Consider the following 14,385-nt stretch of genomic DNA (forward strand, 5'->3'; position numbering starts at 1 on the left):
CAACACACCACACAATGTACAGTAGACCAATGGGAACGTGCCCCTCCTGACCCTCTCCCCCGTTCACCTCGCTTCAACTCACTTTCTCCTCTTTCCTCTTAACCTGTCTGTCTGCCTCACCAGCTCTCACTATCTGCTCTTTAAAATATCCCCCTTTCCTGCTTTCTGAAATATCTCCATCTCTCCGTTTTCCTGTCCTTCTGATCTCTCTACACTCTTTCTCACTGAATTCCATTTCCTTTGTTTTTCCTTCCTACTGTTTTTCCTGCCTCTCAACCTCCCTCACCTCATTCCCTTGCTCTTTAAATCCCTTCTCCAGCACTATTTTCTCCCTCTTTTTCTATCCCCTCTTCACCATCCCTTCCACAGCCCTCTCTGCCCCTCCCTGCATCCCATTCCCTCTATGCTGGCCTGTCCCTCCTCTGTCCATCCCTCCCTCCCTCCGTTCAACCCTTCTGTCTGGTGGCTCAATGAGCTTTCACAGCAGAAGTGCTCCCCTGCTGCGCCTGTTAGTCCCATAAACTATTACCATGTCTCTAGCCAGCCAGTCAAGTAGCCCCTGGGTTACAACTGGGACGGAGTGTGCAGATCCACTCCCAGTCATGCTCCCTCCAGGCCTGAGCTTTAATACGCTCTGTCTGCCACAGGGACCAAGGCAGGTTAATGTGGGACATTTAGCAGACTTCAGCTCTAGCTGCTTAGGGAAAAGGGATTTGGGGCTGGGGGCAGGCGCAGGGAGGAGGAGGTCAAGGTCAATATGATGGCGATGATGAGGATGATTACAATGGAAAAGGTGGCAATAATAAAAGCAAATGTATGGTCGCATATGAAAATGTTCATTCCGATTTTTCATCGTTCCAACATTTAGATCCACACCTAATTTGTCTCACCCTTCATCTTGTCTCGGATATTCCTCTATATTTCTGCACTCTTGCAATGCAAATGATCTCGGTTCTCGAATGATGTGAGAATCACATTTCTTTTTATGCATAATGCATTACATTCTGCTGGAACATCATATCGTCCTAACAATTTTGAACGATTTGCTTACTATTTTGCTGGTGGCAGTTGGGATTATTCAAATTATACAATATTCTCCAATGTAACTGTATGTTTTCCAGTCTTGGTCTTAACTGGCCTTACAACCACTACACCGCCACTGTCTGATCCGCATTCTTCATCATCCTTTTCATCACCTGCATACTGTTCAAATTCAAAACAGAGAGGCCCTGCTTACACCGATGAACTTTGCCTATGAGGCTTACAAATGGAGTAATTGCAGAGAGTAGAGGAGGGAAAAAAACATGATTGTAGTAATAAAGAAATTCCTGTGAGTTCAAGACCTGAGGCCCTTTTTTTCCACTCTGCACGAGGCCATTTTGTTTAAATATGAAACCCTTATGCAGACTTCAAACAGAATCTCTCGCTCTCACATGAACACACACATGCAGAAAAGGCCTTGACAGCACAAAACATCCATTAAACAGGCAGAGAGCAGAGAGAGAGACAGATGAAAGGAGAGAAAAAGAGAGGGAACGGCGAGGAGAGGGAGATAGACAGGGAGTAGTGGAGGGCTTCTCATTAGAGAATCTCTTGTAACGGAGACTTTTGAAATGACAACGGATTTACACGGCGGGATAATCCGTCTGCGCTGTGCCACCGCTCTGCTCCCTCTTGCGCTCTTCAGGGGGGAAGCCTGCTTGCCGAGGAGCACTGTTCATCCGCTGCGGAGGAACAGCTCGACACGGGCAGCAGCTTGAGAGTATTCACACTAAATATAGACAGAAACAGAGGGGAGGGACACGGAGGGGGAGGGAGGACGCCACATATGGAGACTACCCAATAATACCAATGTTAAAAATCATCTTTCCACCTCTATACTAATCATGTTGTTCCTGTATTGTGTCAGTAAACATATCTTTATCTTGCCCTCTGTCACATTTTATCACTGTTTTTTGATAAACCACTAAAAACCCACATCTAAGATGCTAACTAGCTAGCTAACGTCGGTTATATGGGGCATAAACATACAGGCCTATAATTGTCTAATTACAATTTACACGCTTTTCTCATGGAAAAGCGTGTAAATTCACCAAAATTCGCGTTTGGCACATTTTGTATTTTGTAGTTCAGGAACGAAAACTCTTACTGCAAGCAAACGTTAGCTTGTTAGCTACTGGTTTGTCTTTTTAGCTTCGGAAATGTTCCCTTTGGTCAATGCAATTATTTCCAAAATGAAACGGCCCCATGTTTCGCCAATCTTTTAAACAAACTGAAAACAAAAAACACTTATGTTTGTTTTATTAAAAAAAAAAAAAAAAAAAAAAAAACCAAAAAACAAAACAAACAAAAAAAAACATAGCTAATGATAAGTAATACCTGCTCATCGTAGGGCTGTTTCCGATGGATATTGTTACTCAAACATTAACTAAGCTGGCATTAGCATGAACATGTATCACATTAACTATTAGTAAAAATCCCATGTTCCCTTAACGCATTCACAATAGCCACGTTCTCTGGTATAGTGACTAAAAATACATAATGTGAGAGTACATGTTCAGAAAATAACATCTACGAAGTCGAGTTTTTCAACTGTTCTTCAGGTCATGGAGAAACACCAAATGTTTTGCGCATTGTTGCGTGCGCGCTTTTCTATACGAGCCAGGACATTATGTGTTAATAAATTATGGACTCAAAAATCACATTAAAGGAACATTCATTTGCCCCCCCAGATGCAAGATATTTAAGCTTTATTCTGGACTGTACGCATTTTGTTAGCCTGAATCAAGTCGCTTTTTCGGGATGTTGCACTTGTCTAACAACAGAAATCAAACTCTTGGACTACCTTACAGATTTCAGCGACTCTTACATTGACTCTCACAATGACTGCTGACAGAATGGCCCGGAGGAGGAACCCTACCGCGGTGTCTCCACTCCTCTATCACTGTGGAGGGAGATGATGAGGACGAGGGAGCAGAAAAGCGGCAGCAGGAGGAGGAGGAGGAAGGAGTGAGAGCGAGAGTGAGAGAGAGCACAGGGAGCATGTCAAGTTGCTCGGAAGAAGGTGTGATGATCCCCCGGCAACAAAGTAGTCACCTCAAACCTGTTTTAATGAGGCTCCGTGGCGACGATAACAACAAAATGATGACATTGATGTATTGGTGTGTCAAACAGCTCGTCGCACAGCCTACTTTGCTCTAAAAAGAACAGTTATCTTATTAAAGAAAGAAAGACTACCTGCAGGGGCATCAATTAACTAAACCCGGGCTACGAGGAAAAAAGTTTCTGCATTATATGATTTCCCACCAATTTTTCCACTTCCATAGAGTACATTTTTCAAGTGGAGCAGTGACTGATGATTTGGAAGATATTACTATTTGTCAGTGTGATAAATGACTTGAAATCACTCCAAAAACACACATCGGGCTAGAATGCAGCTCTTTAAGTGTGCAGCTTTCCAAATGCAGGTATTTTCTCTCACAATGGCCTCACTCAGGTAAAGGTATGGTCAGTGATCACGTGGTGCTGTGACTAATTGATGTCCGTGCATTTCAGGAGAGCGCTGCTTTTACGGCCGCACTCTACTCTAGCTTGAAATTACATGTTTTTGGTGATGAATTATACCGTTTTGTCTTTTTTCTGCTTTCCGTCCAAACACACACACACACACACACACACACACACACACACACACACACACACCAGAAACACACTCACACGCACGCACGCACGCACGCACGCACGCCTCCCGTCTCCTGAGAGCTCTCTACACGTGGCTGGCTGGTGGTGCCACTTAACGGCGGCAGTTTAGTGAACGGGAAATGATACATGACAGGTCGCTTACGCACCGAATCACCACCCTCTCCTCACACACGCGCGCGCGCACGCACACACATCTTCCCCTCTCCATCGCGCTCTCCTCTTCCATCTGCGCTTGGCACATTTACTCCGTCACGCATATCACAGTGAACCTGTGACAGGGAGCGCCGGGCGCAGGCATTTCGTTTTGTCATGAATACAGATGGCACAGAGCAAATCAAAGATAGGGCTATTTCCAAACCAAGAGGATGATCAGCAAAAAAATAAAAATAAAAAAAATGCTGTATCACCTCTCCAGACTCCTGATCTTAAATTATTTATTTCCTCCTGTCTCTCTCACAACCTGAAATAGGACTGTGTTGATCGGTCCCTATAAAGTTTGTATTATTATTATTATTATTATTATTGTTTGAGCACCCTAAAATCAAGGTATAGGCCACTTAATTCAGTCTTTATTTTAAAAAACAAACAAAGAAAGACAGATAATGGCCAATAAAATATGAACATGGAGGTGACACTGGAAATACTTTTTGGTTTCTGTTGACAACAAATCTCTGCTGCAAGTATATCCAAAATCTACAATATATTTTGGCCACTCAAACGCTTATATACTTGAAGAGAATATTATCCACAAGTGCAACTTCATTTTCCTTTCTTTTGAACTAAAATTCTGCATGTATTTCTTAAGGAGTTTGGGTTATTTTTTGCAGTAGCCTGTGAGAAATAAGTAGTCTACAGGTTTGTACTTACCGGTCAAGTCGCTCAGGGTGTGTGTGTGAAGGGTGCGCTGGACTCAAACACTTGGGTAAGCGGCAGGTAAGTAGTTGATGTGTGGCGTCCCTCCGTCTCTAATGTCCGTCCCCGTCAAGCCCGCCGTCCTCCGGGTTATCACGCCTGCAAGACTGGAGCGCACACCGGCTCATGCTGGAGAGAGAAAGCCCGACTCCTCCACTCACTAACCGCAACTGGATGCGACTGTATCTCTCAAGCAGCTACACGCGGCTCCGCTCATCAACACACACCCCTCTACTTCTCTATCCAGTGTGTGTGTGTGTGTGTGTGTGTGTGTGTGTGTGTGTGTGTGTGTGTGCGTGTGTGTGTAAGGCGACAGGGCGGTCCTCACTCCTCCTCTCTCCTACTCTCTAAGCAACCATGCTGCCTAGAAACACACTTCAAAAAAATAAATCCTATAAAATTTCTAGGAATTTGGCTACTATAAAGTACTACAGTGACATTATTGAAAGGTGTAGTACTTGAAGTATCACAAAGTATCAGCATGACGATGATAACCACAGACAGTAAGTCCCTGTAGGAATGTTATAGTGATTTTTCCTTAGGGAATGGAATGGGTGGGGGTGAATAGCATTAATTTCAAATCAGTCATTTTTTCCATATCTGTCCAATTATTTCTTTTGTCCTTATAGTCAAAGTGTTAAAGGTTGCTCTGGTTCAGTGTGTCAGTGTGTCACATGTGGGTGTGGGTCCTCCAGCAGGGTTTTCAAGGTTGTCTGGCGACTTGTTTGTGTGGTATAGGCTCGCCTTTACAGATTCATATTTGATAAGAACCTATCCAGACTTATCCATAATTCAAGACCGTCTGACTGGGGGTTGTGGGTGTGTGCGGGCAGGACAGGGCACCCTGGGGAGCCCAGTCACACCACCAGACTGTGACAACAACAAAACGCTCTGTATGACCGAGAGATATGATGGGCTTTGTTGCCAAGGCAGACAATCAAGCCAACCCTGACTGACAAACCCAAGCAGGCTGGGAGCAACAGAGCTGGGGAGACTACAGTCTGCAGCTCCATGTTGGTGAAGATCACCTAATTCAAACCACACGCTGGGAAAAATCCCCATCTTAACAAATAATATATTGTCATATTGACCAATTGAATACATATATTTTATTAAATAAAGTGGAAAAACCTGCCAGTGGGATGAGATAATTCTACTTTGACCAATGTAGTTTCACTTATGTCACAATTTTTTTTAAAAAACAGGTACAATTATGTTGGAAAAGAAAGGGCAGAATAAGGCAAAATCGGCCCTCTGGTAACAATAAAGAGAATTTTGGAGACAAGTTGATCAGCACTGGAAACAAGTGGGATTATCTCATTAAATGAGATGGACAATTTTTTCCATTTGTTTTCAAGAAAAAAGATTTAATCACTGAATGGGAATGAATGACTTGTTTATATGGAGATTTTTTTGGCCATGTAAAAGAAAGACAATTTGAGCATGTCTCCAAATCAAATTTGTATTTTAGAAATAGACAAATAATCAGGCCAAATGTACCGTTAGAATCAACCTCACCTTTGGAAAGGTAAGAACAAGCAACAGAACAAAAACAAAACCTTCACAATCACCCTCTGCAACAGCTTGAGTTATAATTTAGGTTCAAGTTTTATTTTTTCAAACGCTAACATCCAAACCCCAGAACACCTCAACAGTAACAAATATACCAAACTAAACAGTGAGATCCCAAGGCTCTCGTAAGAATAGTTATATCAATACAATCAGATTTCTTAACTGCAGTACACAGGCAGGGAACAAGGACCCTGACACCACCCAAATAAAACTATGCACAACTGGGTCAGAGGGAAGAAACAAAAACCTATGCTGTACCCTGAATGCCAAATGTGCATCTCAGAATTAAATGTCTAAAGTGCACATGCCATACTTTTGTATCTATCACTTATGTCACTAAAATGTGTCATGTAAAGCCCCAAAAAGTGCAAAAGGGAGAAACTAGTGCAGTGAACTATGTATACAGCGAACTTTTTTTTTTCTTAACAATGCAGATGTAATGAAACCCAAATCATGTCCTTCATTTTAAAGTGGATTAAAACAGTTTTCTACTCTCTTCCATATAATTAAGTTGATTGATTGATGACTACTGGGAAAACTGATGTTGTGATTCTCCTCAAGCATGAAAGCTCAGAACAGTTTCCCAAATATCAGTCACGTGACGGGTGATTTCACAAAGTGCAATCAGCTGACGGATCATCATTGTGCTGTAATACCCATTCTGTGACTCAAACTGAAACTCAGGTGTTTGACCAGGACAGACAGGAATTCAGTGATGCTGATGACAAACTAAAAGAAGGTGGCAAAATTGGAATTAAGTCAATTTACCAACTTAGGTGACACCCAGTGAAATAAAATAAAGAGCACACAATAAAGAGTGCTCGAAAACATGTGGTGACCAAGTGCCATTGTGCCACATAGGATGAGTTACATAGGATGAGTTAATGAAGTTTCTTAATCAGAAGATGTGTGTATGTGTGTGTATATACACACACACACACACACACACACATATATATATATATTTATGTGTGTGTGTCTATGTATGTTCTAGTACAGAGAGCCTTTGCAGAGGACAGAAATCCCCACCAAACATTTAAAATAATTCCAACATAAATAATAAAACATAAAATATAAATAGGTACAGAGTGTGACCTTAAAAGTCTCTTCAAATCTTGGCTTAGAATAATTAACAAAAGACAAAAAAGAAAAACAAGGAGAAATGGTGAGCCCTCCTATTGGCTAGTGCAGTGAGGGTGCTCTTCTTTCAGTGTGACCAGCTGTGATCCATGAGGCTTAAAAGTGGTTCAACCACAAGACTGTTGTCCCATCCAATCATGGCCATGATTGGATGGGACCGTGACCAATCAAGTAGAAGTGATGATGGCGAGTGGCCGCAGTCTGTGTGTTAAAATGGGTCTCAAAAAGGTAGGGAAGGAGATGACAGGAGGGCGTTCTGAAAACACTGCGGCAAGTCTTGTGTTGCTTCCAGTTGTCCTGGACGTCATCTGTCTCTGGACTCATTGGAGCCAACCCTGTGTCCGAGGGAGCAGAAGAATCACACCACAAGCAGGGATCAACTCCCCATACAAATCACACAGCCCTTATGATTCCATTAAAAATTGTGCAATCAATACAGTGAGCACTAGATGAGTTGTGTGGATCAATTTAAAACCAATCACCCTTAGTCTTGGGATTTACTCCTGAACCCTGTGTGCAACTGTAGGAATTGTGTGGAGGTGGTATGGTGAGAACAGAAAAAGAATGTACACAGGGCTGCACCATATTTATGAAAATCATATGCAACCATCTTAACAAATATTGCAGTACTATTTACTGGTCACATTTTTAGCATAATTTTATCTGGAAAAATCTAATGAAATGAGGATGATGTGATTTTTTTCTGGGGTCTGCACCAAACCATCATGCTTTTTTACATTTGGAGAATATGATATGTAGGCCAGGGCATTTCTGTAGTGCTACAACACTTCATTTTCATGGTATATGGTCACATTTTACCTTTACCAAAAAAATGCAGCTGCTGCTATTTGGTTATTGCACTTATCCATATTGCTATTTCAAGCCATTATCGATTAACTGCGCAGCCCTAGATGTACCACAGTTTGGACAAAACTGAGGAGAGGAGAAAGAACAGGAGCAGCAGAGTGGACAAGAGGTGGTAGGGATGGTGGGATGTCAGAGCCCTACACCTGCAGTGGTCCTCTACCTGGCTCAGTGGGCTGTGGACTACAGCACAGTCAGCAAAGTCTGGACTCCACAGTCCACAAAGCTCTGGAAACGGGGCATCACATCACAAAGTGAGCTGGATGATTCTTAAAAAATGTTAACAGCTGCCAAAAAGCTGCCCCAAAATTCACCACAAATATACTAAGCAAATCCTGACAAGTTACTTTCTACAGTGGGGATAAAGGGGGAATCTAAAATTGACTGAAATGGTTCACGCCTCCGCTAATGCACATTGCATGACCAGACAAGGCCATCTAGTGGCAGGTGAATGAACAACGCAGGTTGTAGACAACATGTTGACAAGGAATGAGCGAATGGAAAATGTGCCGATGCCAAGCATCTCCAAAATGTTAGCTCTTCAGGAACTAACACACTGTGACTGTGTATTTTTGATCTTATCCACTGTATTTTGAAAGTTTCCCTATAGAGAGTAGACATTTATGGACCCACAGAGACCATGTAATGTTGGGTTTTCAACAAACAAAACAACAAAAAGCTTGGGTATTCATCACTACAGTCATGAGTCACCTGATTGACAGGCCGTGTGCTCTGATCCACAGTCCAGTGAGGAGGAGTGTACTGTGGGAAAGAGAGGGGCCGGAGGTTAGCGGTCAACACACCAACACACTCATTTGTACCGGAGCAAAGCAAAGTGGGCAGGGGAACAGCTGGATCTTAACCAGGCGGACGCCTTAATCTCATATGCAACACCATATGTGCTCTGCTGTTTAGATACTGTGTGCCAGGGTATGTGTGAGAGTGTGTGTACCTGGTAGGCGTAGGTATTCTGTGCGTAGTTCATGGGCATCTGCGGGATCATGACTCCTGCAAAGCTGGAATAGGAGTAAGGCTGCAAATAGAGCCAGAGAGAAATATCAAAACCGCGGTGCGAGGAAGTGTGTTAGTGTGTGTGGTGAGCTGTGCTCGCTGAGCAGATGTTAAAATCCACACTGACTCACTATGCTGTCTGTTGGAGATGACTGGAGGTCAACGCTGCAGCAATCAGCCACTCAAGAGTTTCTCTCACATTAGTAAGGCTGCCAAGGCTGCACTGGCAGCTGATCGTGTTGTTAACAGTTGATATTCTCTGAGTGATTCACCAGTTCAGATGTGTTTTAAATTTCTTCACAGGGAGGATGTGATAAAGTCCAATCAGCATACTTGATTTACTGTCTTTACTAGTAAATTGAGAGTAGATTGAAAGACAATTCTCCAGTCTACATCTCTATTCTTTATTGTTATAATGAGGCAGCTTCAATAAAGCTAATATGATCTAATATGACAGACAGGATAGGAAGGAGTGTATGACTGCATGACTCTTGGCTAATGCAATCTCTGTTTTCCAATGAGACTCTGCATTGTATGTATATGTGTGTGTTACCTGAGAGTAGGGGTTTCCTCCATTGAGCAGGGGTGGGGGTTGTGCCATGCCCCCTCCCACAGGCGAGCAGCAGGCGCAGTAGATGTAGGGGGTGGGGCTCATCCAGGGAGCCGGACCAACCAGGCGAGGTGGCAAAGACCCTGGAAAGGGTGCAAAACATCAAAAGCACAATCTTCAATATGCCTAAAAACAATCAAATACTGAATATGAATGAAGTTCTCTGTAATACATACGAGGGCTCCTTTCTTTCATGATGGCAGGGCCCAACTTGAGTTTCCGTCCCTTGAAACTGATCTGTTGCTATGGCAAGTTTAAGTGTAAACATAGGAAATGTTACTCGTCACTGTAAAAAGAAAACAATGTAACAAGAGTTGTAACGATATAGACCAGAATTTGTTCTTACCTCAATGATTGTCTGGACATTGACGTCTTCACTGAAGTACACAAACCCGTACCTTGAGAAGAAAATAGTGCTAACTTTAATACCAATACAAATATCTAGTAAAGTGCACCTGTCCCCAAAAGAGAAAAAACTGAATAAATTAAACCACTTGATAAACTATATGCTAAAATATTTGAATATTTTAACGGAAAATGGTTTAAAAAAATATATAATTATTCTTACAGCGCTTTCCATACTGTAGCCAAATCTGGCAACCAACCAGCTTTGATAAAAAAAAAAAAAAAAGTCCAATTGGTATGTAGTATTAAGAAGCAAAACTAAGCACTCATGCTTGGGGGGCTTCATTTAAATTACCTCTCGATACAGTGAAACTCACCCTTTGCAAATTCCCCCTCGGTAAGTGATGATTTTTACTTCCTTTACAGCACCAAACCTTGCAAAGAAGTCTCGGATTTCATTTTCATCCACCTAGAGGGTATTATGAATTTCAAGTGAGAAAAAAATGTTATCTTAAGCATGTAGCATCCATATATGTGTGCACTGCGTGGATACAGTGCATACATCATACGAGAACATCTGACCTTCATGTCAATCCCACCAACAAAAAGTGTGTTGGGAGTCAGTTTGCCCTCAGGTAGAATGTAACCATTTGCCAGCCTTGGTGAAGGGGACCCATGAAAGCTGCTCCTTTGTTGCTGGATATCCTAAAAATAAATCAATGCACATACAGGATGTATAGTAGGTTTCTATAGTAACTTAAGCAATACCATGACATAACATCTTTATTTTCCAGCTGAGCACATCTCTAACTCTGACAATAGCATTCATGTAAAAGTGACATAACCTTGCTCTCGGGAAGACATGAATAATGTGAAACTTGATGAAATGAAGGTACCACTCAATTTTTAAATTTGGATTTTTTTTTTCCCTATGAGCTAGCCCAGTTTTCAAAGAGGAGTCCTTGATTAGCTTCAAGCACGACCTAAACAAAACTGAGCATAGCTTCACTTTGCTGTTTAATTCACTAGAATTTTTTAAAAAATCTCTAAAGCTCTGATTTCCCACTAAGTGGCTTCACAGTTATAAATAAATAAAACATTTGTTGTCCTATTGTAGGACAATGGCACATATTCTGTATCTGCTGGTTGCAGCAGTTCACAGAAGCTACATTAGGCTTATACTGAGAGAAATATTTAAACCCAATACCCCATTGTTTTATGGCTGCGCCATTACATCAAACAGAAAAATCTAGATGTCTTGTGCATCATTTATACACAATTCCCTGTAATTCAGCAGGACACACTGGATATCTTGGTAAACCTTGGACAATGTACTGGAATTTAAAATAAAGTTTTTTTGGGGTTTGAACAAAGTTAAGCCGAGCAGCAATGATGAACCCAATGATGGAACCGGCAGGGTTGAAGAGGTTCACTGTTAATCTATTTGTCAGTCTTCAACTACACATCTAAACAATACAATACTTCACACAAACCAAAATACTTCTGAGAAGATCCACTTATCTAACATAGCCAGAAACGACAGAACATGCACTTGCTAGGAAATTGCATTATATGGAATCAATTAGAAATTCAAATGGTAAGGTGGCTGTAAGCTATTTTGAGAGATACATGCACCCTCTAGTGAAGAATAGTTTACGTGAGGTAGCTGGCCTAACATAGAGGCCTTTGGATAAAGAAATACCCCGATTTAAATGAATTCGACTCATCATCGCCAAAAACACGCGTTGCTTGAATGGCTTCAAATGGTTTCTATTGATAGCTAGAGATAAGCGTGGTGTTTTACCAGGACCAAAATGGAGGCTAGTTTCCCGCTACGATAAACAGTCTACACTTACCTTCGACGTGCAACCCATTGAGCTATGCTATACCGAACAGGTCGGTAGTCTGAAGTTAATAATGACAATGTTTCTATCTGAAGTTGGAAGTTAGCTGTGAATACACCCCACTTCACACCGCAAACCACCAGCAGCGTGTGCGCCTTTTTTTTTTGTTTTTGAAACTAGGACCTCGTGTCCAACTTTGCGCTGCTGGCTAACTTTCGCTAACACTAGAAAGTTAGCACTATAAATCAGTCGACACATTTGACCATGGCTACAACCGTAACAAGTAAAGCGCCAATGACTTACCATATCTAAAATGATTAAAATGAAAAAATAATAAATTAGCTAGATACAATTTAGTACACAAAAACCACAGCTTGTTCTGCCTCACGACAAAGTCCAGACAGCCAATTGGAGGCCACGCCCTACTGACGCACACGGCGCATCCTCTCTTTTGCAGGCGCTCATGGCACCAGATGGCAGTTTTGCTTCTAAATTCATTTTTTGCTGTGAAATTGAATCGTTTGTTCATGTCCCGTGGTCGGTTAGATAGTTGTATAGTAGATATTACTAGCCAACATGAGTTTGTGAGTTTGTTTTTGCTGTGGTACTTGGATATATGATTTTATTTATCATGACTATTGTAGGAATAAATGCATTACTCAAATAGAATTAGAATAGAATAGAATAGGATAGAAGAAATACTCTTTAATACAGCAGGTTGAGAAGCTGTAGTAAGTCACTGTCTACTTGTGGTAGGGGCCATAGAAAAACTATGTAAACAGCACTGTGGGGCAGAATCTGTCTATGGGTGTTTGCCAGTCAGTATGAAACCATAACAATTCATGTGACATGTTTCTGCACACATGTGAAAAATTAATCCATCGTGGATTTAAGGTGTGGGGGATGACATTTGGCCTAGTGGTTTGGGTTAAGCTGTACTCTGTTTGACTGATTCCTGCCTTATGCACTCGTCTGATTACTCTAATCCACAGTACAGTAGAGGAAGGTGTTGTTATGTACTATTTTCTTGTGTACTGCCTTTTGCAATACTGAGGATAATGCTCCATTCTAAGGAAAGATGTAGATGGAATGAACAGTATTATTACACAATGTATTCAGCCAATGTACGAGTAAGTTAAATGTATTGGTTTCTCAAACATTATTCTTATACTGGATATCACAAGCATGTTATTGATAAAATATAGGACTGTACCGCTGCAGAAACTGAATTTCACTGTTTCTCACGTAAACTTGGACACCTTTATGAAAGATAAGAAATAAACTAAATAATGGCACCTGCTGGTATCAACATAACTTCACAGTGATACCTGATGAACTTCTGAATGGTTTCAATTAAAAAAAATAAATAAATAAATAAAGATTTTTCAGCTCATTTTCAATGTCGACTGAGTTTAATGAGAATGAGAACGGGGATTCAAATGAATGGTCCAAGCCATTCTGGAAAATGACATGTAAACAGTACAGTAAACAGCAGCTGAAGGGGCTCTGAGTGATCTTGTGATGAATGCTCCTGGCTTCAGCAGTGACGAGCACCAGTCCAGCCAGATCCTGTGAGCTGATAGCAGCTGCAGTCACACAGCAGCCCACAGCTGCAGTCTGTTTTTGCCAGTCCACAGCATCTCCTCCACGTTGGACTCTAGCATCCAGCTGGGACTGATCAGTGGTCTGCCTGTGACAATGACAACAATATTCTCTTTGTCAGCCATAGAGCACCAGTTGCTGCTTCACGCTCAGTCCTGGTCAAAGCAACAATGGTGATGCAATAGGTGATGTGGAGGATTATGGAGATGGACTTTACCAACACCAGCCTGATTGTCCTTAATATCTGCTGCCTCTAGATGACCTTTCAAACTGAAACACCAAGACAGAGTTTCTTTCTTTTTATTTTATTTTGTCTGTTTATTTATTTATCTATTTATTTATTTTTTGGCATCTCTACTTTATTTGAAAGTGACAGAGAGAGAGAGAGAGAGAGAGAGAGAGAGGAAACATACAACACACATACAAAATCATAAGACACTTGCCTCCTCTATTTGCAAAAAAGATTTTGAGCTGACAAAATGCCAAACTGATAAGTTATATCTATCTATCTATCTATCTATCTATCTATCTATCTATTTTTTTCTTATATGTGTCTATCTAGACAGTTTGCATTTGTATTTCAGCTGTCCTGGTCACATATTGCAGAGTACATACAGGTCACTGAAACTGGTCTCTAACTCATAGTGTGACCCCTGCTGGCGGTTGTAACTCCAAAAGGTAATGCATTGTCTCTCCGCAAATCAGCGTTGGAAGAGATGTAAAGTATGAATTATCTCTTAAATTGGAACATGAAGTGAGACCACACAAATGTTTGTTCTTCAA

The 14,385-nt window shown here is 41.4% G+C and overlaps 2 protein-coding genes across 6 annotated transcripts in view; both read right to left on the minus strand.

Annotated features, from left to right (window-relative positions):
• rftn1a (raftlin, lipid raft linker 1a) overlaps positions 1 to 4,636 on the minus strand; it is a 23,701-nt gene extending 19,065 nt beyond the window's left edge. The window contains exon 1 of one of the 3 annotated variants that reach the window (XM_030064123.1): positions 4,570 to 4,636. The gene's annotated coding sequence lies outside the window, so the exon portion shown is untranslated. Of the gene's footprint in view, positions 1 to 1,629; positions 1,763 to 2,379; positions 2,446 to 4,569 lie in introns of those variants that run through there. The other 2 variants (XM_030064122.1, XM_030064121.1) reach the window with 2 other exon arrangements.
• Positions 4,637 to 6,057: 1,421 nt separating this feature from the next.
• Positions 6,058 to 12,446, minus strand: dazl (deleted in azoospermia-like). Of its 3 annotated transcripts, none has more exons than XM_030062915.1 (10): positions 12,304 to 12,446; positions 10,739 to 10,861; positions 10,534 to 10,625; positions 10,158 to 10,209; positions 9,988 to 10,054; positions 9,755 to 9,894; positions 9,143 to 9,223; positions 8,902 to 8,952; positions 8,354 to 8,418; positions 6,058 to 7,661 (listed from the first exon to the last, which is right to left on the minus strand). In XM_030062915.1, the coding sequence occupies exons 1-9, from the start codon at positions 12,304 to 12,306 to the stop codon at positions 8,374 to 8,376; spliced, it is 654 nt and encodes a 217-aa protein (XP_029918775.1). In that variant the 5' UTR covers positions 12,307 to 12,446; the 3' UTR covers positions 6,058 to 7,661; positions 8,354 to 8,373. The 3 variants fall into 3 exon arrangements, with proteins under 3 accessions (XP_029918775.1, XP_029918774.1, XP_029918776.1); XM_030062914.1 differs by lacking the exon at positions 12,304 to 12,446 and adding an exon at positions 12,013 to 12,168; XM_030062916.1 differs by lacking the exons at positions 8,354 to 8,418; positions 12,304 to 12,446 and adding an exon at positions 12,013 to 12,169.
• Between the last annotated feature and the right edge of the window lie 1,939 nt (positions 12,447 to 14,385).

This window comes from Myripristis murdjan, chromosome 11 (genome assembly GCF_902150065.1).
Source record: "Myripristis murdjan chromosome 11, fMyrMur1.1, whole genome shotgun sequence".
Lineage (NCBI taxonomy): Eukaryota > Metazoa > Chordata > Actinopteri > Holocentriformes > Holocentridae > Myripristis > Myripristis murdjan.

What these genes read in the sequence shown, in the direction of transcription:
- dazl (XM_030062914.1), bottom strand. An exon ending in CATGAAAGAAAGGAGCCCTC is followed by an intron (nt 9,895 to 9,987) that starts GTATGTATTACA and finishes CACCCTTTCCAG; the next exon opens with GGTCTTTGCCACCTCGCCTG. An exon ending in GAGGAAACCCCTACTCTCAG is followed by an intron (nt 9,224 to 9,754) that starts GTAACACACACA and finishes CTCTATTTGCAG; the next exon opens with CCTTACTCCTATTCCAGCTT.